At 65.0% G+C, this 22,493-nt stretch overlaps 2 protein-coding genes and 2 pseudogenes across 2 annotated transcripts; 3 read left to right on the top strand and 1 right to left on the bottom strand.

Moving 5' to 3' along the window:
• Window positions 1-22,493, bottom strand: part of LOC133777375 (serine/arginine-rich splicing factor 3-like) — a 391,636-nt pseudogene that overhangs the window by 283,522 nt on the left and 85,621 nt on the right.
• On the top strand, window positions 5,274-7,810 carry LOC133747020 (heat shock protein beta-1-like; annotated as a pseudogene).
• On the top strand, window positions 8,060-13,703 carry LOC133747019 (basic proline-rich protein-like). The gene is made up of 5 exons (XM_062175167.1): window positions 8,060-8,410; window positions 10,099-10,759; window positions 11,296-11,588; window positions 12,070-12,602; window positions 13,232-13,703. The coding sequence occupies exons 1-5, from the start codon at window positions 8,060-8,062 to the stop codon at window positions 13,701-13,703; spliced, it is 2,310 nt and encodes a 769-aa protein (XP_062031151.1).
• On the top strand, window positions 13,942-20,264 carry LOC133747018 (uncharacterized). The gene is made up of 5 exons (XM_062175166.1): window positions 13,942-14,036; window positions 14,487-15,133; window positions 17,679-18,032; window positions 18,910-19,145; window positions 19,956-20,264. The coding sequence occupies exons 1-5, from the start codon at window positions 13,942-13,944 to the stop codon at window positions 20,262-20,264; spliced, it is 1,641 nt and encodes a 546-aa protein (XP_062031150.1).

The following is a 22,493-nucleotide window of genomic DNA, read 5'->3' as shown; positions in this document are numbered from 1 at the left end:
TATGACCCTATCGGAATAAGATCAAAGTCAGCGAACTCTAAAGGCTTCCATAGCCCTGGCAACTCATGACTAGAGCCTAGGGAGATTACTGACGCCATGAACAGGAGTGTCAAATTGTTAAGTCAGCAACAGGAGTCACTGTGTACTTACATCCCATGTGGGATTTGTCCTTAATGTGTTGTCCAATGTAAAGTAATGCTATAACTAGTACTGAAACAGTATTTTTACACTTTGTGTTTCTGCGTGGGTACAAACTGATGAGATCTTTACTAATTATATACTGAATCGATCTTCTGTATATAAAGATAATTGGAAATGAAAAATAAAACCTGGTGTTAAATTGGAAATGGCATAGAAAATTAATTAATTTTTTAAAAAAATATTAGGTAGGATCTCTGTCTTTAATGTGCTGTACACTCTTATTTAATGCTATAACTAGTACTCCAACAGTATTTTTTTTTCACTATGTGTTGCTATATGGAGGCAAACTGTTGAAATAGTTACCTAATATATACTAAACTGATCTTCTGTATATAAAGAGAATTGAAAATGAATCATGATGTGATTGGAAGGGGAGAGGGAACGGGAAAGGGGAGGGTTGTTGGTGGGAGGGAAGTTTTGGGAGGGGGAAGCCATTGTAACCCATAAGCTGTACTTTGGAAATTTATATTCATTAAATAAATGTTTAATAAAAAAAGAGCACATACTGGGTGCTGGTGCTGTGGCACAGTAGGTTCAAGCCCTGGCCTGCAGCACCAGCATCCCATATGGGCACCGGTTTGAGTCCCAGCTGTTCCATTTCTGATCCAACTCTCTGCTATGGCCTGCAAAAGCAGTAAAAGATGACCCAAGTTCTTGGGCCCCTGCACCCATGTGGGAGACCCCAAAGAAGCTCCTGGTTCCTGGCTTTGGATCAGCTCAGCTCTGGCCATTGCAGCCAACTGGGGAGTGAACCAGCAGATGGAAGCCCTCTCTTTCTCTCTCTCTTTCTCTCTCTGTCTCTTTCTCTCTCTGGCTCTATATCTCTCTGTATCTCTATCTTTCAAATAAGTAAAATAAATCTTTTTTTAAAAAAAGAGCACATAGGGCCAGCGATGTGGCACAGTAGGCTAATCCTCTGCCTGTGGTGCCAGCATCCCATATGGGTGCCAGTTCTAGTCCCAGCTGCTCCTCTTCCAATCCAGAAACTCCTGGCTTCTGGCTTCAGATCAGCACAGCTCCAGCCATTGCTGCCATCTGGGGAGTGAACCAATGGAAGGAAGACCTTTCTCTCTGTCTCTCCCTCTCACTGTCTGTAACTTTACCTCTCAAATAAATAAAAATAAATAAATAAAGTTTAAAGAAGAGTACATACTGAAGTCATGAAGAAGGAAAGCTCCTCTGAGTGTGTTACTTTGCTAAACAAATTTGTCACTTCAGAGCTGTGTAGCCTTAAAATATGAAGTATATCACATTTAGTTAAAATTTATTGCCAAATTTCCATATGCTAGGCACATAGCTGCTACCTCTAATAGCAGTACATTATCCATCACACTACACACATGTGCATACAAACACACACACACACACACACCTGCCAGTTAGGTATGGTTCTCATTTTATATTTGGGAATCCAGAGGTTCAAAGACACTAAGTAGTTTGTCCAGGTCACACAGTCTGATGTCAGGATATGGGCTTGTATCTGTCAACCACAACTATCCACTCATCTCCATATTTCCCCCCAAATGGTTTAAGTTTGTGGGTCAATTTCTTTTGCTAGGTTACTAAGGTAAAGTCAATGTTCTGGGAAATAAACTCCCTTCTGAGTTTGACATAAATCATGACAATAATTTCTTTTTCTCCAGTGTTCCAGAGGCACTTTTGTCAGTCACTGGGTCAGATAAGATTCCATTAGGGAAGGACTCTATCCTGAGCACTGCACTCTTGAAACTGGGCACAATGGTGACTGTAGAAGACATCCAGTCAATAATGTGTGGAATGACTAATATTCGGCATGCAACTTTATTACGCCTTTCATTTGCCAATCATAGATTGTGTACTTATTATGAGCAAGGCATTCTGAGACATTTTCCATGCTTTCCAATAATTTTAATTTAGGGAGAATAAGATATATTTCAGTACTGACAAAGCCATGTATTTTTCTCCAATGTAATTATTGCTCCACTCTACCCAAAAGTGTGTTGTTGGCAATAACCAATTAACTTTAGCATTCTTTTCATATTGTGTGACTTCTTTAAAAACAAATGGCAGCATGGTATAGCTAGTAAAACTGCAGCCTGCAACACTGACATCCCACGTGGGTGCTGGTTCGAGTCCTGGCTGCACCACTTCCAATCCAGATCCCTGCTAATGACCTGGGAAAATCAGCAGAAGATGACCCAAGTGCTTGGGGTCCTGCTTCCTACATGGGAGACCCAGAAGAAGCTCCTGGCTTTGGCCTGGCCCAGCCCTGGCCATTGTTGCCATCTGTGCAGTGAACCAGCAGATGGAAGATTTCTCTATCTCTCTCTCCTTCACCTCTCTCTAGGCCTCTTCCCTCCTCTCTATGTTGTTCTGACTTTCAAATAAAATAAGTAAATCTTTTAAAATGACTTATTTAATTTCTCAACCTACATATCTATTCTTAAGACTGTTGTTTAAAAAACTGAGCAATTTCTTTTGCTAGGTTGACCATTTCTTTCATTGTGTTCTTGATAGTATCATGGTGCAATGTATTTGTCTACTGTGTCAGAGTTTTCCATAGAAAAGGCATGTGTGATATGTAAGATTCATGATTTCAAAGGACTGACTCCTGTGATGTGGGGCCTGTAAAGTGGGTGTCTGCAGGGCAGCTGGGCAGGCTGGAAACTCAGGCAGGACTGGATGCTTCAGTCTTGAGGCAGAAATTCTCCTCTTTTAGGGTGATGATTTCTCTCTTAACACTTTGAACTGATAGGATAAGGCCCAACCACATTATTGAAGATCTCTCCTCTACTTTAAATTAACTGACTGTAAATAATAAGTCTCCATAAAATCCCTCTGCACAGCCACAGCTAAATGATTGATTGAAAACTGTATATTAATAATGGGGCCAAGGTTACACTGAGACCAGCTTTCAAAGTCACCTCTTATAATGTGAAGAAAGTTGACAAAGTAACTATAGTTTTAAAGATTTTTGCAAAATGTAAATAACCCCTTTAATAGATTGCTATGTGAAACTTCCAGATTAAATTTTTAAAGATTTATTTATTTTGAAAAAGTTACAGAAAGAGGAAAGACAAAAATCTTAATTGTCAGCCTAAATTTCCATCCAGTTTAGTCAAATGTCTATGTATCAATCCATGTGTTTCCCAGGAACCACCTTTCCATTATTTTGTATCTGTACCTATGAGATAACTTCTTCCCAGAAACCATGGAGAAATCACACTTCTCTTGAGGTTTTCTTCTCTCCAAACTTCTGGGTAAAAAGTTGGAAATCGTAGCTGTTTTTCTGTGACTCAGGGAGTGAGGGAGAGTTGGAGAGCTGGGGCTTCATGGTTCTGCTGCTTCCTAAGTTCATTCCGCTCTCTGCAGACCTCACTTCTTTAGCACTTTGGCCCACCTGAGCTCAGGCTGCTCCTCTTCATTAGGAACACCAACAAAAGTGGCCTCTAGTCAGCAAGGCACCTACTAGGCTACTAGGTAAAAAAAAAAAAAAAAAAAAAAAAAAAAAAAAAAAAAAAAAAAAAAAAAAACGACCGTTTGTCTGGGGTATGGTTTGAAATAAAGGAATATTTTTGTAATCTTGGTAAGCCATAGCTTTGCTGCTGAGGTACATAATTCTATACATAAATACGCTGCCCTGTTCTAGTGCATTGGTTAAATACAGAAAACTGCCTGCAGCATTGTATTACCCAAATTGTTAACTAGAGCATTGTGTTACTGGAGTGCTGCATTTGACCAAGTTACTATTTTATGTCCAGCTCTCCACAGAGAGACAGAACGGGGCACTTCATAGAACTCTGAAATCCGAGGCAAGCTCCTGTGCTCCCTGTACTCATGGGTGGATAGAAGCTCCGGCTTCTTAAATTGTGCTTCAACTTTGCGTTACTTTTATTTTTCCTTTATTAAAAATCCTACTTTGATGGAGGTGCTTTTCGAGCCAATGACTCTTCACAGCCCCTAGATGAGAGCTGGCCGAGGCAGCAGCCTCCTTGGAAAGAAGAAAAGCATCCAGGCTTCAGGCTGACAGCTGCACTTAACAGGTCCAATTCTGACTCTGCTCTTCACACGAGTGCTCTGAGCACCAAGCCCAGGACCCCTAGGGAGGAGGGGCCCAGTTGGCCTGGCCTGGCCCATGCATGGGACCTGACCACACTGAGGAGTAAGGACCTAGGGAGCTAAAGAGCAGCTTTGTTACTTCCTGGACCAGAGAGGAGGAAGTGGCTTCTCTCTGTGGGTCCTGAGGCCTGACAGAACTCTCCCAGGGGCCAGCAGTCCTGGCCCCAGTGTCCCCTGGTCCCTGGGAGGGGCTCTCGGCCAAGCCTAAGGGCAGGGAGGAGCCCGGTCAGAGCCAGCAGCGCCTGCCCGGCTTGGTCTCATGCTGCCAGTCAGATCACCAGAGTGAGTAACAGGGTGGAGAGGCTCCCAATGGGCCCACATCTGGTCATCTTATGCCCCTGCTTAAAGCCCTCAGTGCTACCGCCTCACATTAAGGAGAAGGGCCCAGGATGGGCCCATGCACACATCTCTCCCACGGCCCACTCCCAGCCTCGCTCCCCATGGCAGCCGTGGGAACCTCTGGTGCCTCCTCCTGTTCCCTTCTCGCCCTCTCTTCCTCATGCCTGGCTCCCCTGGCCCTGACCTCTCCATCCAGGGGCCTCAGCTGTGCACCCTTCTCTGTGGAGCTGTCCTTGGCTCTCTCACTCCTCAGCCCGGCACTCCCCACTTCCCCCTTAACCTCCCAGAGCTCCCCCTGCAGCCCCTCCCACCACTTCTTCTCCTGGGCAGGCTTCCCTCCCTCTGACAGCTTCGCAGTGGTCCTAGCGCAGTGCCTGGCTCCATGGGGCTTCCTGGCAGGGAGTGAGAAGCAATCACACATGGCTCCCACACAGAGACTTACCGGGCACTAACGCCAGAGGCTGCTCCTTTTGGACGCAGCCCACAGCTGCCCTTCAGGGCGTCAGCCATCCCGAATGGCCTATTCCCTGTGCAGACGGACTCGCCCACAAGTAGTTAAGGCCATGGGAATAAATAAATCTTGGTTTTCTTTACTTCCAGAAAAAAAAAATGACCTCTTCTCTGTGCCCTGCCCCATGCACCACCACCATGACCGAGCGCCTTTCTCGCTGCTGCGCAGCCCCAGCTGGGATCCCTTCCACGACTGGTACCCTGCGCACAGCCGCCTCTTCGACCGGGCCTTTGGCTGCCCCAACTGCCCAAGGAGTGGGCGCAGTGGTTCCGCGGTAGAGGCTGGCCGGGCTACTTGCGGTGGCTGCCCACCGCCGAGGCCCCTGCCGTGGCCTCTCCTGCCCACAGCCGTGAGCTCAGCCGGCAGTTCAGCAGCGGGGTCTCAGAGATCCAGTACTAGTCCGACCCCTGGCACGTGTCCCTGGACGTGAACCACTTCGCCCCCACCCCGAGGTGCTGAGGGTCAAGACCAAGGACGGTGTGGTGGACATCACGGGCAAACACGAAGAGCGACAGGACCAGCACGGCTACATCTCCCGCTGTTTCACCCAAAAGTGCAAGCTACCCCCTGGCGTGGACCCCACACTGGTCTCCTCCTCCCTGTCCCCTGAGGGTACACTCACTGTGGAAGCACAGCTGCCCAAGCTGGTCACGCAGTCGGCAGAGATCACCATCCTGGTCACCTTCTAGACCCGTGCCCAGATCAGCAGCCTGGAAGCCGGAAAGCCGAGCTGCCTGCGGCCAAGTAGAGCTGCCTCATGCGCCACCCAGCCCCCAGCTCCCACCTGCATGCCCTTTTGATACCCCGAGAGACAGGGCAGCCCTCTGGCCTGTGCATCCCCCAAGGCTCAGGCCTCCAGGTCTGCTTGCCTATGACACCTATGTTGACCACCGCCTGGACACTGCCACTGCCACCACCAGCTAGCACCACCCCCAAGTCCAACGACGGCCATGCCCATCCCATGGCAGGTGCATTCCTTCCACCGCCTAACCCCACCCGCCTGCTTGCAACCTGTGGGCCTGTGTGCACCAGATACAGCTTCAAGCACTTCCTGCTGTGCTTCAGCTGCGGCCTCTCCAGGGCCACGTCCTCAGCCTATGGTACCTGGGCATGCATGCCCTGCTGCACTTCCGGCTACAACTGTGGGCACTGCTGCTGCTGCTGCTGGGCCTCCTGCAAGCCAACTTCCACCTCAGGAAGGAGCTGCTCCTCTACTGCACCCATGTGATCATGCCACTAGTCAGGGTGCTGGGCTGGTGCTTCATGGTCTTTGTGGGTGCTTCACGGACAGGACCCATCTTCTCTGGATTGGGCAGGGCAGCTCAGGGCTGTCTCCTTTCCACTCCCTTCCACTGGCCAGGGCCGAAGCCCACAGCAGCAGTGCTGCCCCAGCTGCACAGGAGAGAAAAAGTCTGAGATTCTCCTGGAACAGAGACACTGTCCCCCACTGGCTGTCTGCAGTCACCCTGCCTGTGTGCCTGTTCTGGTGCGGTGACCCCTGCCTGTGGTTGCTACTCACCCTGTTTCAGGGGCCTTGTGCTGTGCATGCCTGTCGAGTCAGAACTTCCAGAACCTCTGTGAGACCTCCCCCTCCACAGTCCACACCTGGAGACACTTGCCAGTGGAGGCGTGGGTGGCCCAGGAGCCTCAGGGTCACACCACACTGCCACACAGCTCACCCCACCCTGCCTGCCTGAGCCTTCCTTTAGCTTCCAGACCTCCTCTGCAACCTTGAGAGGCCACTTGGGTCCCAAGTCCCAGCCAGGCTCCAAAGTCACTTCAGTTTGCTTAGATATGGTCCAACTTGCAGCCACAGATGCCCACAGCAGACGCCAGCCTGCTGGAGTCTGGAAGCCCAGGGCACCTGCTGCAGGGCAGTCTGCAGAGGACTGAATATGTGCTCAAAGTCTTCAGTGCGGGTTTTAGGGAGGCAACTCAATTCTTTTGTGGCTTGGTGGGGGTGTGAGTGGCTTTAGTCTTTGGTGTACACCAGGATTGTCTCTTTCATGCTTTGAGCATTTTAAACAGACAGCAAAGCCCCAGAAGTGCCCCTGGAGGACATGAACAGACCATTTAGAATGTCAGTGCATGCCAAGGTTGGGTCTCTGCAAGCCACAGGCTCCCTGCTCCTCTGTCCATGCCCCAGTCACTATTAAACCATTTAGGGAGTAAGAAGCAAAATTACAGGGCAGAGACATGGGCACGGAGGATACTCACAGGGAAGGGAACCCCAGACTCTTAGCTCCTGCCTCTCTGACATACAGATATGGTGGTCACTGTGGTGCTGTGATAGCCGGTTAGGGACAGGGTGGCCATGTGAGCCTTGGTGGGAAGTGAGAAGACCACTGTGCCCAGGCATCCTGCAGAGATACAGGGCCCAATTCTGAGGGTGGCAAGTAGGCCAACACTGCCTCAACTCACACTGTCACTTCCACGCAAGGGTCCCTCCCCAGCGCCCGCGGCCCCCTCCTCAGAGCCCCTCAGCCCTCCACAGAGCCTCCCGCCCCTCCCCAGAGCCCCGTGACCACTCCCCAGAGCCCCACGCTCCCACCCCAGCGCCCCATGCCCCCACCCCAGAGCCCCACGACCCCTCCCAAGATCCCCGCGCCCCCACCCAGAGTCCACAACCTCCCACAGAGCCCCGCGGGCCCCTCCCCATAGACCCCCAACCCCTCCCCAGAGCGCCCCTGGCCCCCTCCAAAGAGCCCCGCGACCCCTCCGCAGAGCCCCAGCCACTCCCCAGCGCCCTTCTTCCTCCCCAGTGCCCTTCTTCCTCCCCAGAGCCCCCGCTCCTCCCCAGCGCCCTTGGCCCCCTCCCCATTGCGCCTCTGACCACGCCCCAGAGCCCCATGGCCCCTCCACATAGCGCTCCACTCCCTCCTAGTGCTCCTGGCCCCTCCCCAGAGCCCCATGCCCACCCCCAGCGCCCCATGCACCCTCCCCAGAGCCCCGTGGCCCCTCCCCAGAGCCCCGCGCTCCCCCCCTCAGAGTCCACAACCTCCCCCAGGACCCCACGGGCCCCTCACCAGAGACCCCCCAACCCCTCCTGAGAATGCCCCTGGCCCGCTCCCCAGAGCCCCGCGGGCCCTCCCCACAGCCCCGCAGCCCCTCACCAAAGCGCCCCTCCCCAGAGCCCCCCGCCCAACCCCAGTGCACACTTCCCCTCTCCCCAGCGCCTGCAGCTCCCTCCCAGAGCCCCGCAGCCCCACCTTGGAGCCCCGCGACCCCCCCCCCAGAGCCCACAACCTCCTCCAGAGTCCCGTGAGCCCCTCTACAGTAACCCCCAACCGCTCCCCAGAGAGCCCCTGGCCCCCTTCCCAGAGCCCTGCGGCCCCTCCCCAGAGCCCAGGACAATCTCCATCCCTCCCCAGAGCCCTCGCTGCTACTCCCCAGCGCCCACGGGCCCCTCCCCAGAGCCCCGCGGCCCCCTCCCCAGAGCGCCCCTGACCACTCCCTAGAGCCCCATGGCCCCTCCACAGAGCGCCCCCGCTCCCTCCCCAGTGCCCCCGACACTCCACAGAGCCCTCAAGGCCCCTCTCCAGAGCCCTGCGGCCCCCTCCCCAGAGCACCTTGCCCCCACTTCAGAGCCCCAAGCCCCACCCCACAGCCCTGCGGCCCCTCCCCAGAGCCCTGAGGCCCCTCCCCAGTGCCCCCCAGCCCCTTTCCACAGCCCCCTTGCCCCACGCCAGCGCTCTCATCCCCTTCCCCAGCACCCCTGTCCCTTCCCAGAGCCCGGGGCACTCTACTCAGATCCCCTGGCCCCCTCCCAGAGCCCCGCGGCCCCCTCCCCAGAGCCCCCCTCCCTTTCCCAGAGCCCCGCGATCCCTCCCCAGAGCCCTATGGTCCCTCCCCAGAGGCCCGCGGCCTCCTCCCCAGAGCCCCACAGCCCCATCCCCAGAGCCCCGCGGCCCCTCCCCAGAGCCCTGTGCCCCCCAGATTCCACAATCTCCCCCAGAGCCACGCGGGCCCCTCCACAGAGACCCCACAACCCCTCCACAGAGCGCCCCTGTCCCCTTCCACAGAGCCCCGGCCAATCCCCATAGCCCACATCCTTCCCCAGAGCCCCGGCTCCTCCCCAGCGCCCTTTGCCCCCTCCCCATAGCCCGCGGCCCCCTGCCCAGAGCACCCCTGCCCACTCCCCAAGGGCCGCGGCCCCCTGCCCAGAGCACCCCTGACCACTCCCCAGAGACCCTTGGCCCCTCCACAGAGCGCCCCTGCTCCCTCCCCAGTGCCCCCGGCCCCTCCCCAGAGCCCCGCCCCCCCAGTCCACAACCTACCCCATAGCCCTGCGGGCCCCACCTCAGAGATCCACAACCCCTCCCCAAAGACCCCAGCCACTCCCCAGTGCCAAATGCACCTCCCCAGGGCATGGAGATCCTGCCTCAGAGTCCCCCGCCCCACCCCAGCGTCTGCGGCCCCCTCCCCAGAGCCCGTGGCCCCCTCTTCAGAGCCCCCCGTCCCTCCCCAGAATCCCCGGCCCCTCTTCAGAGCCCCACGCCCCTCCCCAGAGCCCCGCGGCCCCTTCTCAGAGACCCCCAACTCCTCCCTGTAGCCCCACTCCCCTCCCCAGAGCCCCACAACCCCCTCCCCAGAACCCGCGGCCCCATACCCAGTGCCCCAGTCCCCTGCCCAGAGCCCCCGCCCCTCTCCAGAGCCCCTGGCCCCCTCCCCAGAGCCCGCAGCCCCCTCCCCAGAGCCCCCCATCCCTCCCCAGAGCCCTGTGGTCCCTCCCCAGAGCTCAGCGGGCCCCTCCTCAGAGACCCCCATCTCATCCCCATAGCCCCCCTCCCCACCCCAGAGCCCCACAACCCCCTCCCCTCCCCCAGTGCACCCGTCCCTTCCCAGAGCCCATGGCCCCCTCCCCATAACCCCTGCCTCCCTCCTCCGTGCCCCGCGGCCTCCTCCCCAGAGCCCACAGCCCCACCTCAGAGCCCCCCGCCCCTCCCCAGAGGCCCGTGGCCCCCTACCCATTGCCCCTACCCCTCCCCAGAACACCGCGGCCCGCTCCTCCGAGCCCCCAGTGCGCCCCAGTGCCTGCGGCCCCAACCCCAGAGCCCGCGGCCCCCTCCCCAGAGCCCCGCAACCCCTCCCCAGAGCCCCCCGCCCCTCCCCAGAGCCCCACGGCCTCCTCCCCAGAGCCCCCCGCCCCTCCCCAGTGCCTGCGGCCCCAACCCCAGAGCCCGCGGCCCCCTCCCCAGAGCCCCGCAACCCCTCCCCAGAGCCCCGCGCACCCTCCGCAGCGCCTCGCGCCCCCTCCCCAGAGCCCCGCGGCCTCCTCCCCAGAGCCCCCCGCCCCTCCCCAGAGCCCTGTGGTCCCTCCCCAGAGCCCCACGGCCTCCTCCCCAGAGCCCCCCGCCCCTCCCCAGAGCCCCGCTGCCCCCTTCCCGGAGAACCCAGCCCCTCCTCTGAGCCCTGTGGCCCCCTCAACCGAGCCCTCGCCCCTCCCCAGCTCCCAGAGCCCCCTCCTCAGTGCCCCGCACACCCTCTCCAGATCCCTTGGCCCCTCGCAGAGCACTGGCCACTCCCCAGTGCCCCCATCCCTCCCCAGAGCCCTAGCACCTCCCAGCGCCCACGGCCCCCTCCCCACAGCCCTGAGGCCCCCTCCCCAGAGTGCCCCTGACCACTCCCTAGAGCCCCATGGCCCCTCCACAAACCTCCCCTGCTCCCTCCCCAGTTTCCTGCCCACTCCCCAGAGTCCCCCGCCCCTCCCCAGAGCCCTGCAACCCAGTCCTCTGAGCCCCCCTGCCACTCACCAGCGCCGGGGCCCACTCCCCAGAGACCTCGGCCCCCTCCTCAGAGCCCCCGCCCATCCTCAGAGCCCCGCAGCCCCTCTTCAGAGCCCCATGCCCTCCCTAGAGCCCCGCGCCTCCCTGAGAGTCCACAACCTCTGCCAGAGCCTGGCGGGCCCCTCCCCAGAGACCCCCAACCCCTCCCCAGAGTGCTCCTGTCCCGCTCCCCAGAGCCAGGCGGGCCCTCCCCACAGCCCCGCGGCCCCTCCCCAGAGCGCCCCTGGCCCACTCCCCAGAGCCTCACAGCCCCTCCCCAGAGCCCAGGCCACTCCCCAGAGCCCCGCACTCCCTCCGGAGTCCACAACCTCCCCCAGAGCCCCGCAGGTCCCTCCCCAGAGACCCCCAACCCCTCCCCAGAGCACCCTTGGCACCCTCCCCAGAGCGCCCTTGGCACCTTCCCCAGAGCCCCGCGGCCCCCTTCCCGAGCCCCACAACACCCTCCCCGGAGCTACCAGGCCCCCTCCCCGGAGCCCTTGGCCCCTTCCCGGAGCCTCCCGGAACCTCAACAGAGCTCCACGGCCCCCTCTTCAGAGCCCCACGCTCTACCACAGAGCCCCCGGCCCCTCCCCAGAGCCCCGCACCCTCCCAAGCTCCACGTGCACCCTCCCCAGAACCCCACGGCCCCTCACCAAAGCCCTGGCCACTCCCGAGTGATCCCATCCCTCCCCAGAGCCCCTGCTCCTCCCCAGTGCCTGAGGCTCCCTCCCCAGAGCCCTGCGGCCCCCTCCCCAAAGTGCCCCTGACCACTCCCTAGAGCCCCATGGTCCCTCCACAGAGCGCCCCCGCCCCCTCCCCAGAGCCCTGCAACCCCCTCCTCCGAGCCCCCCCGCCCCTCCTCAGCAACCAGGGCCCCCTCCCCAGAGCCCACGGCACCCTCCCCAGAGCCCCATGACCACTCCCTAGAGGCCCAAGCTCCCACCCCAGTGCCCCTCAGCTCACCCCAGAGCCCCGCGCCCCTCCCAGATCCCCGCACTCCCCCCCCACCCAGAGTCCAGAAAATCCCCCAGAGCCCGATGGGCCCCTCACCAGAGACCCCCAACCCCTCCCCAGAGCGCCCCTGGCCCGCTCCCCAGAGCCATATGGCCCTCCACACAGCCCCGGCCACTCCCCAGCGCCCACCTTCCTCCCCAGAGCCTCCGCTCCTCCACAGTGCCTGCAACCCCATCCCAGAGCCCCGCGACCCCACCCCAGATCCCTGTGCCCCCCCCCAGAGTCCACAACCTCACCCAGAGCCCCGCACACCCTCCCCAGAGCCTCACAGCCCCTCCCCAGAGCCCAGGGCACTCCCCAGAACTCCACGAAGCCTCCCCAGAGGACCCCGCCCCACCCAGCGCCCATGGCCCCTCCCCGGAGCCCCCCAACCCTCCCCGGAGCCCCGTGGCCCCTCTTCAGAGCCCCACGCCCCTCCCCAGAGCCCAGCGGGGCCCTCCTCAGAGACCCCCAACTCTTCCCCATAGCCCCCCTACCCTCCCCAGAGCACCACAACCCCCTCCCCAGAACCTGTGGCCCCTTGCCCAGCACCCCTGTCCCTTCCCAGAGCCCGCGGCCCCCTGCTCAGAGCCCCTGGACCCTTCCCCAGAGCTCCAAGGCCCCCTCCCCAGAACCCTGCCACCCCTCCCCAGAGCCCTGTGGTCCCACCCCAGAGGCCCTCGGCCCCCTCCCCAGTGGCCCGCGGCCCCCTCCCCAGAGCCCCGCGACCACTCCCCAGTCCCCCCCGGCCCCTCCCCACAGCCCTGCGGCCCCTCCCCAGTGCCCCCCAGCCCCTTTCCACAGCCCCCTCGCCCCACACCAGCGCCCTTAGCCCCTTCCCCTGTGCCCCGTCCCTTCCCAGAGCCCAGGGCACTCTACTCAGATCCCCCGGCCCCTTCCTCAGAGCCCAGCGGACGCTCCCCAGTGCCCTGTCTCCTCCCCAGAGCAACCCGCCCCTAGGCAGTGCATGCAGCCCCCTCCCCAGAGCCCATGGCCCCATTCCCAGAGCCCCACGCCCCTCCCCAGAACCCCACAAGTCCCTCCCCAGAACCCGTGGCCCCGCCCCAAAGCCCCGGCCACTCCCCATCGCCCACATCTCTCCCTAGAGCCCGGCTCCTTCCCAGCACCCGTTGCCCCCTCCCCATAGCCCCGGGGCCCCCTCCCCAAAGCACCCTTGACCACTCCCCAGAGCCCCATGGCCCCTCCACAGAGCGCCCCCGCTCCCTCCCCAGAGCCCCGCCCCTCCAGAGCCCCGCCTCCCTCGTCCACAACCTACCCCATAGCCCCGCGGGCCCCACCTCAGAGATCCACAACCCCTCCCCAGAGACCCCAGCCACTCCCCAGTGCCCGCGGCCACCTCCCCAGAGCCCGCTGCACCTCCCCAGGGCATGGAGATCCTGCCTCAGAGTCCCCCGCCCCTCCCAAGCGTCCGCAGCCCCCTTGCCAGAGCCTGTGGCCCCCTCCTCAGAGCCACCCGTCCCTCCCCAGAATCCCCGGCCCCTCTTCAGAGTCCCACGCCCCTCCCCAGAGCCCCGCGGGGCCCTCCTCCGAGACCCCCAACTCCTCATAGCCCCCCCTCCCCTCCCCAGAGCCCCACAACCCCCTCCCCAGACCCCGCGGCCCCATACCCAGTGTCCCAGTCCCCTGTCCAGAGCCCCCGCCTCTCTCCAGAGCCCCTGGCCTCCTCCGGAGAGCCCGTGGCCCCTCACAGAGCACTGGCCACTCCCCAGTGCCCCCATCCCTCCCCAGAGCCCTCGCACCTCCCAGCGCCCACGGCCCCCTCCCCAAAGCCCTGAGGCCCCCTGCCCAGAGTGCCCCTGACCACTCCCTAGAGCCCCATGGCCCCTCCACAGACCACCCCCGCTCCCTCCCCAGTTTCCAGCACACTCTCCAGAGTCCCCTGCCCCTCCCCAGAGCCCTGCAACCCAGTCCCCTGCCACTCACCAGCGCCGGGGCCCACTCCCCAGAGACCTCGGCCCCCTCCTCAGAGCCCCCGCCCATCCCCAGAGCCCCGCAGCCCCTCTTCAGAACCCCATGCCCTCCCCAGAGCCCTGCGCCTCCTTGAGAGTCCACAACCTCTGCCAGAGCCCCACGGGCCCCTCCCCAGAGACCCCCAACCCCTCCCCAGAGTGCCCCTGTCCCGCTCCCAGAGCCCCACGGGCCCTCCTCACAGCCCCGCAGCCCCTCCCAAGAGTGCCCCTGGCGCCCTCCCCAGAGCCTCACAGCCCCTCCCCAGAGCCCAGGCCACTCCTCAGAGCTCCGCTCCCCCCCGAGTCCACAACCTCCCCCAGAGCCCCACGGGTCCCTCCCCAGAGACCCCCAACCCCTCCCCAGAGAGCCCCTGGCCCCACACCGAGAGCCCCATGGCCCATTCCCAAGAGCCCCCACGCACCTCCCCAGTGACCACAGAAACCTCCCCAGGGCCAGCCCCCTTCTTAGAGCTCCCGCCCCTCCCCAGACCCCTGTGGTCCCTCCCCAGAAGCCCGTATGCCCCTCACCAAAGCCCTGGCCACTCCCGAGAGATCCCATCCCTCCCCAGAGCCCTTGCTCCTCCCCAGCGCCTGAGGCCCCCTACCCAGATCCCCGCGGCCCCCTCCCCAGAGCGCCCCTGACCACTCCCTAGAGCCCCATGGCCCCTCCACAGAGCGCCCCCGCTCCCTCCCCAGAGCCCTGCAAGCCCCTCCTCCAAGCCCACTGCCCCTCCGCAGCGACCAGGGCCCCCTCCACAGAGCCCGCGGCCCCCTCCCCAGAGCCCCCCGCCCCTCCACAGGGCCCCGTGACCACTCCCCAGAGGCCCTAGCTCCACCACAGCACCCCGCGCCCCCACCCCAGAGCTCCCCGACCCCTCCCAAGATCCCCGCACCCCCCGCAGAGTCCACAACCTCCCCCAAGCCCCGCACACCCTCCCCAGAGCCCCGAGGCCCCTCCCCAGAGACCTGCGCTTCCCCCATCAGATTCCACAACCTCCCCCAGAGCCCGATGAGCCCGCACCAGAGACCCCCAACCCCTACCCAGAGCGCCCCTGGCCCGCTCCCCAGAGCCCCGTGGGCCCTCCACACAGCCCTGGCCACTCCCCAGAGCCCGCCTTCCTCCCCAGAGCCCCGCTCCTCCACAGCGCCCGCACCCCCACCCCAGATCACCGTGCCCCCCCTCAAGAGTCCACAACCTCCCCCAGAGCCCCACACACCCTCCCCAGAGCCAGACGGGCCCTCCTCACAGCCCCGAGGCCCCTCCACAGAGCGCCTCTGCCCCCTCCCCAGAGCCTCATAGCCCCTCCCCAGACCCCAGGCCACTCCCCAGAGCTCCAGGACGCCTTCCCAGAGGCCCCCGCCCCACCCCAGCGCCCATGGCCCCTCCCCTGACCCCCCCCACCCCTCCCCAGAGCCCCCGTGGCCCCTCTTCAGAGCCCCACGCCCCACCCCAGAGCCCAGCAGGGCCCTCCTCATAGACCCCCAACTCCTCCCTATAGCCCCCTACCCTCCCCAGAGCACCACAACCCCCTCCCCAGAACCTGTGGCCCCATCCCCAGCACCCCTGTCCCTTCCCAGAGCACGTGACCCCCTACTCAGAGCCCCTGGCCCCCTCCCCAGAGCTCCAAGGCCCCCTCCCCAGACCTCCCCTGCCCTCCCCAAAACCCCACAACCCCCCCCAGAACCCTATGGTCCCTCCCCAGAGGCCCGCGGCCCCCTCCTGAGAGCCCCGCGGCCGCTCCCCAGTGCCCAGGCCCCTCCCAGAGCCCCCCGCCCTCCGCAGTGCACGTGGCCCCCTCCCCAGAGCCCCACGCCTCCCCAGAGCCCTGTGGTCCCTCCACAGAACCCTTGGCCCCTCCACAGCACCCCCGTCCCTTCCCAAATTCTGCGGCCCCCAACCCCAGAGCCCCAAGACCCCCTCCCCAGAGCCCCCCTGCCCCTCCCCAGAGCCCCGTGCACCCCCAGATTCCACAACCTCCCCCAGAGCCCCGCGGGCCCCTACCCAGACCCCACAACCCCTCTGCAGAGCACCCCTGTCTCCCTCCCCAGAGACCTGCGGCCCCTCCCCAGAGCCCCAGCCAATCCCCATGGCCCACATTTCTCCCCAGAGCCCCAGCTCCTTCCCAGCATCCATTGCCCCCTCCCCATAGCCCTGGGGCCCCCTCCCCAGAGTGCCCCTGACCACTCCCCAGAGCCCCATGGCCCCTTCCCAGAGCACCCCCACTCTCTCCCCAGAGCCCCCAGCCACTCCCCAGCGCCCTCGGCCCCCTCCCCAGAGCCCCCTGTCCCTCCCAAGAATCCCGGCCCCTCTTCAGAGCACCCCTCGCCCCTCCCCAGAGCTCATGATCCCCACCCTGGATCCCCCAGCCCCTTCCCGGAGCCTCGTGGCCCCTCTTCAGATCCCCAAGCCCCTCCCCAGAGCCCAGAGGGCCCCTCCTCAGAGACCCCCAACTCCTCCCCAGAGCCCCCCTCCCCTCCCCAGAGCCCCACAACCACCTCCCCAGAACCCGCGGCCCCCTCCCCAGAGCCCCCCACCCCTGCTCAGAGGCCCGCGGCCCCATCCCCAGAGGCCCATGGCCCCTCCCCAGTGCCCCTTGCCCCTCCCTAGAGGCCTGCGGCCCCTCCCCAGTGCCCCCTTCCCCTCCTCAGAGCACAGCGGCCCCTTCCTCCAAGCCCCCTGGCGGCCCCAGCGCCCGTGGCCCCCTCCCCAGCGCCCGCGGCCCCCGTCCTAAGAGCCCCCCCTTCCCAAGAGAACCCCCAACCCCTCCGCAGAGCGCCACTTGCCCCCTCCCAAAAGCCCCGCGGCCCCTGGCCAGAGCCCCGGCCACTCCCCAGCGCCCTTGGCCCCCTCCCCAGAGCACACCTGACCACTCCCCAGAGCCCCATGGCCCCTCCATAGAGCGCCCCTGCTCCCTCCCAGTGCTCCCGGCCACTCCCCAGATCCCACCCACTCCTCCACTGAGCCCCACTCACCCTCCCAGAGCCCCACGGCCCCTCCCCAGAGCCCTGCACCCCCCCCAGAGTCCACAACTCCCCCAGAGCCCCGCAAGCCCCTCTACAGTGACCCCCAACCGCTCCCCAGAGAGCACTTGGCACCCTTCCCAGAGCCATGTGGCCCCTCCCCAGAGCCCTGGCCACTCTCCATCCCTCCCCAGGGCCCCTGCTCCTCCCCAGCACCCTTGGGCCCCTCCCCAGAGCCCCTCAGCCCCCTCCCCAGAGTGCCCCTGACCACTCCCTAGAGACCCATGGCCCCTCCACAGACCACCACCGCTCCCTCCCCAGTGCCCCCGCCCACTCCCCAAAGCCACCCCTCCACTCCCCAGAGCCCAGCAACCCCCTCCTCTGAGCCCCCTGCCCCTCCCCAGTGACCAGGGCCCACTCCCCAGAGCGCCCCTGGCCCACTCCCCCAGAGCCTCACAGCCCCTCCCAGAACCCAGGCCACTCCCCGGAGACCCCCACCCCTCCCTGGAGCCCCGTGGCCCCTCTTCAGAGCCCCACGCCCCTCCCCAGAGCCCAGCGGGGCCTTCTCAGATACCCCCAAATCCTCCCCATAGCCCCCCTACCCTCCCTAGAGCACCACAACCCCCTCCCAGAACCTGTGGCCCCTTTCCCCAGTGCCCTGGTCCCTTCCTAGAGATGCTGGTCCTCTCCCCACAGCCCCTGGCCCCCACCCAGAGCTCCACGGCCCCCTGCCCAGAGACCCGCGGCCCCTCCCCAGTGCCCCCCAGCCCCTCTCCAGAGCCCCCTCCCCCCCACACCAGCACCCTCAGCCCCTTCCCAGGCGCCCCTGTCCCTTCCCAGAGCCCACGGCACCCTACGCAGATCCCCTGGACCCCTCCCAGAGCCCCGCGGCCCCCTCCCCAGAGCCCCCCCTCCCTCTCCATAGCCCCACGACCCCTCCCCAGAGGCCCGTGGCCCCTTCCCCAGAGCCCGGCGACTGCTCCCCAGTGCCCGGGCCCCTCCCCAGAGCCCCCCGCCCTTCCGCAGTGCATGTGGCCCCCTCCCCAGAGCCCACGGCCCCCTACCCAGGGCCCCGCGCCCCCCCCAGAGTCCGCAACCTACCCCAGAACCCAGCGAGCCCCTCCGCAGTGACCCCCAACCCATCCCCAGAGCGCCCCTGGTCCCCTCCCCAGAGGCTGCGGCCCCCTCCCCAGAGTGCCCCTGTCCACTCCCTGGAGCCCCATGGCCCCTCCACAGACCACCCCCGCCGCCTCCCCAGTGTCCCCGCCCACTCCCAAGAGCCCCCCCCGCCCCTCCCCAGAGCCCTGCAACCCCCTCCTCCAGGCGCCCCGCCCCTCACCAGCACCCAGGGCCCACTCCCCAGAGACCGGTGGCCCCCTCCTCAGAGCCCCCGCCCATCCCCAGATACCCGCGGCCCCTCTTCAGAGCCCCATGAACTCCCCAGAGCCCCGCGCCGCCCACAGAGTCCACAACCACCCCAGAGCCCCGCGGGCCCTTCCACAGAGACCCCCAACCCCTCCGCAGATCCCCGCGCCCCCCCCCAGAGTCCACAACCTCCCCCAGAGCCCTGAGCACCCTCCCCAGAGCCCCGCGGCCCCTCCACAGAGCCCTGCACTCCCCCCCCTCAGAGTCCACAACTTCCCCCAGAGTCCCACGGGCCCCTCACCAGAGACCCCCAACCCCTCCCCACAGCCCTGAAGCCCCTCCCCAGAGCGCCCCTGGCCCCATCCCCAGAGCCTCACAGCCCCTCCCCAGAGCCCAGGCCACTCTCCAGAGCCCGGCACTCCCCCCGCCCCCGAGTCCATAACCTCCCCCAGAGCCCCAGGGGACCCTCCCCAGAGACCCCCAACCCCTCCCCAGAGAGCCCCTGGCCCCCTCCAGAGAGCCACGCGACCCCTCCCCAGCACCCCGGCCACTCCCCAGCACCCTTGGCCCCTTCTCCAGAGCACTCCTGACCACTCTCCAGAGCCCCATTGCTCCTCCCCAGAGCGCCCCTGACCACTCCCCAGAGCCCTATCCTCCCTCCACAGAGCGCACCCCCTCCCTCCCAGTGCTCCCTGCCACTCCACAGAGTCCCCCACCCCCGCCACTCCCCAGAGCCCTGAGGCTTCTCTTCAGAGCCCCAAGCCCCTGCCCGACGTTCTGGGGCCCCTCCCCAGAACCAAAGCCACTCCCCAGAGCACCGAGACCCCTCCCCAGAGCCCGCCGCCCCTCCCCAGCGCCCATGGCCCCCTCAGCAGAGCTCCCCGCCATGCCCCGGAGCCACGTGGCCCCTCTTCAGAGCTCCATGCTCCTCCCCAGAGCCCCGTGGGCCCCTCCTCAGAGACCTGAAACTCCTCCCCCATAGCCCCCCTCCACTCCCAAGAACCCCACAACCTCCTCCCCAGAACCCGCGGCCCCCTCCCAAGAGCCCTTGGCCCCCTCCCCAGAGCCCCACAGCCCCTTTCCCAGAGCCCCTCGGTCACTCCCCAGAGCCCCCACGCCCATCCCCAGCGATCACAGCCACCTCCCCAGGGCCCACGGCCCCCTGAGAGCCCCCCCGCCCCTCCCCAGACCCTTGTGGTCCCTCCCCAGAGGCCCATGTGCCACTCCCCAGAGCCCACAGCCTCCTCCACAGAGCTCCACGCCCCTCCCTAGAGCCCCGCAACCCCACTCTAGAGCCCCACGCCCCCACCTCAGAGCCCTGTGGTCCCTCAACAGTGGCCCGTGGCCCCTCCCTGAGCCCTGCGGCCCCCTCCCCGGAGCTACCAGGCCCCCTCCCCGGAGCCCCTGGCCCCTTCCCGGAGCCTCCCTGCACCTCAACAGAGCCCCGCGGCCCCCTCCTCAGAGCCCCCCGCCCCTCCCCAGAGCCCCATGCCCCTCCCAAGCTCCACATGCACACTCCCCAGAGCCCCATGGCCCCCTCACCAAAGCCCTGGCCACTCCCTAGAGCCCCATGGCCTCTCCACAGAGCGCCCCAGCTCCCTCCCCAGTGCCCCCCCGCCTCTAAACAGAGCCCTGCAACCCCCTCCTCCGAGCCCCCCGCCCCTCCCCAGCGACCAGGGCCCCCTCCCCAGAGACCGCGGCCCCCTCCTCAGAGCACCGCGCCCCTCCCCAGAGCCCCCTGCCCCTTCCCAGAGCACCGTGCCCCTCACCAGCGCCCGCAGCCGCCACCCCAGAGCCCGCGGCCCCCTCCTCAGAGCCCCCTGCACCTCCCCAGAGCCCCGTGACCACTCCCCAGAGGCTTTAGCTCCCACCACAGTGCCCCGCGCCCCCACCCCAGAGCTCCGTGACTCCTCCCAAAATCCCCACACTCCGCCCAGAGTCCACAACCTCCCCCAGAGCCTGATGGGCCCCTCACCAGAGACGCCCAACCCCTCCCCAGAGCGCCCCTGGCCTGCTCCCCAGAGCCCCGTGGGCCCTCCACACAGCCCCGGCTACTCCTAGCGACCCCCTTCCTCTCCAGAGCACCCGCTCCTCACAGCGCCAGCACCCCCACCCCAGAGCCCCGCGACCCCACCCCAGATCCCCGCGCTACCCTGACTCCACAACCTCCCTCAGAGCCCCGCGGGCCCTCCCCACAGCCCCGTGGCCCCTCCACAGAGCGTCCCTGGCCCCCTCCCCAGAGCCTCACAGTCCCTCCCCAGAGCCCAGGGCACTCCCCAGAACTCCAGGAAGCCTCCCCAGAGGCCCCCGCCACTCCCCAGTGCCCATGGCCCCTCCCCGGAGCCCCCCACCCCTTCCCGGAACCCCGTGGCCCCTCTTCAGAACCCCAGGCCCCTCCCCATAGCCCCCCTACCCTCCCCAGAGCACCACAACCCCCTCCCCAGAACCTGTGGCCCCTTCCCCAGCACCCCTGTCCCTTCCCAGAGCCCGCGGCCCCCTACTCAGAGCCCCTGGTCCCCTCCCCAGTGCTCCAAGACCCCCTCCCCAGAGCCCCCCTGCCCTCCCCAAAACCCTGCGACCCCTCCCCAGAACCCTGTGGTTCCCTCCCCAGAGCCCCGCAGCTACTCCCCAGTGCCTGGGCCCCTCCCAGAGCCCTCCGCACCTCCGCAGCGCACGTGGCCCCCTCCCCAGAGCCCACAGCCCCCTCCCCAGAGCCCCACACCCCCCCACCAGAGCCCCACAAGTCCCTCCCCAGATCCCGCGGGCCCCTTCCGCAGCGCCCCCGTCACTTCCCAAAACCCCTCCCCAAGTCCCCCTGCCACTCCCCAGAGCCCCCCCGCCCCTCCTCAGAGCCCCGCACCCCCCCAGATTCCAAAACCTCCCCCAAAGCCCCGGGGGCCCCTACCCAGAGACCCCACAACCCCTCCGTAGAGCGCCCCTGTCCCCCTCCACAGAGCCCTGCAGCCCCTCCCCAGAGTCCCAGCCACTCCCCATTGCCCACATCTCTCCCCAGAGCCCCGGCTCCTCCCCAGCATCCCTTGCCCTCTCCCCATAGACACTGGGGCCCCTCCCCAGAGTGCCCCGACCACTCCCTAGAGCCCCATGGCCCCTCCACAGAGCACCCCCGCTCCCTCCCCAGTGCCCCCGGGCCCTCCACAGAGCCCCGCGCCCCCGCCACCGAGTCCACAACCTACCCCATAGCCCTGCAGGCCCCACCTCAGAGATGCCCAACCCCTCCCCAGAGACCCCAGCCACTCCCCAGCGCCTGCAGCCCCCTCCCCAGAGCCCGCTGCACCTCCCCAGGGCATAGGGATCCTGCCTCAGAGCCCCCCGTCCCTCCCCAGAATCCCCGGCCCCTCTTCAGAGCCCCACGCCCCTCCCCAGAGCCCCGCGGGGCCCTCCTCCGAGACCCCCAACTCCTCCTCATAGCCCTCCCCTCCCCTCCCCAGAGCCCCACAACCCCCTCCCCAGAACCGGCGGCCCCATACCCAGTGCCCCAGTCCCCTGCCCAGAGCCCCTGCCCCTCCCCAGAGCCCCCATCCCTCCCCAGAGCCCTGTGGTCCCACCCCAGAGGCCCGGGGTCCCTCCCCAGTGCCCCAGGCCCCTCCCCAGAGGCACGCAGCCCCTCCCCAGTGCCCCCATCCCTTCCACAGAGCACTGGGGCCCGCTCCTCCGAGCCCTGCGGCCGCCCCAGTGCCTGCGGCGCCCACCCTAGAGCCCCCCCCGCCCCTCTCCAGAGCCCCACAACACCACCCAGAGCCCCGCGCCCCCTCCGCAGCGCCCCGCGTCCCTCCCCAGAGCCCTGTGGTCCCTCCCTAGAGGCCTGCGGCCTCTCCCCTGAGGCCTGCGGCCCCCTCCCCAGAGCCACACGGCCCCCTCCCCAGCGCCCCGCGCACCCTTTCCAGATCCTGCGGCCCCTCCCCAGAGCCCTGGCCACTCCCCAGTGTCCCCATCCCTCCCCAGAGCCCCGCAGCCCCCTCCCCAGAGTGCCCCTGACCACTCCCTAGAGCCCCCATGGCTCCTCCACAGAGCGCCCCCGCTCCATTACCAGTGCCCCCGCCCACTCCCCAGAGCCCTGCATCCCCCTCCTCTGAGCCCCCCACAACACACCAGCGCCCAGGGCCCACTCCCCAGAGACCGCAGCCCCCTCCTCAGAGCGCCCTGCCCCTCCCCAGAGCCCCGCAGACCCTCTTCAGAGCCCCATGCCCTCCCTAGAGCCCCGTGCCTCCCCCAGAATCCACAACCTCCCCCACAGCCCTGCAGCCCCTCCTCAGAGCGCCCTTGGCCCAC

The sequence above is a fragment of the Lepus europaeus genome, chromosome 18 (assembly GCF_033115175.1).
Source record: "Lepus europaeus isolate LE1 chromosome 18, mLepTim1.pri, whole genome shotgun sequence".
In the NCBI taxonomy this organism is placed as follows: Eukaryota; Metazoa; Chordata; class Mammalia; order Lagomorpha; family Leporidae; genus Lepus; species Lepus europaeus.
Note: the sequence above shows the minus strand (reverse complement) of the source record. Positions and strands in the feature narration are given on the sequence as shown.

Excerpts from the sequence above, each read along its gene's own strand:
- LOC133747019 (XM_062175167.1), top strand. The coding sequence starts at position 8,060 with ATGCCCACCCCCAGCGCCCCATGCACCCTCCCCAGAGCCCCGTGGCCC. Across the intron at positions 11,589-12,069 it reads AAAGCCCTGGCCACTCCCGA|AGCCTCCGCTCCTCCACAGT; the intron begins GTGATCCCATCC and ends CTTCCTCCCCAG. Across the intron at positions 12,603-13,231 it reads GGCCCTCGGCCCCCTCCCCA|AGACCCCAGCCACTCCCCAG; the intron begins GTGGCCCGCGGC and ends ACCCCTCCCCAG.
- LOC133747018 (XM_062175166.1), top strand. The coding sequence starts at position 13,942 with ATGCCCTCCCCAGAGCCCTGCGCCTCCTTGAGAGTCCACAACCTCTGC. Across the intron at positions 18,033-18,909 it reads GCTGCGGCCCCCTCCCCAGA|AGTCCCCCACCCCCGCCACT; the intron begins GTGCCCCTGTCC and ends GCCACTCCACAG. Across the intron at positions 19,146-19,955 it reads ATGCTCCTCCCCAGAGCCCC|AGCACCGTGCCCCTCACCAG; the intron begins GTGGGCCCCTCC and ends GCCCCTTCCCAG.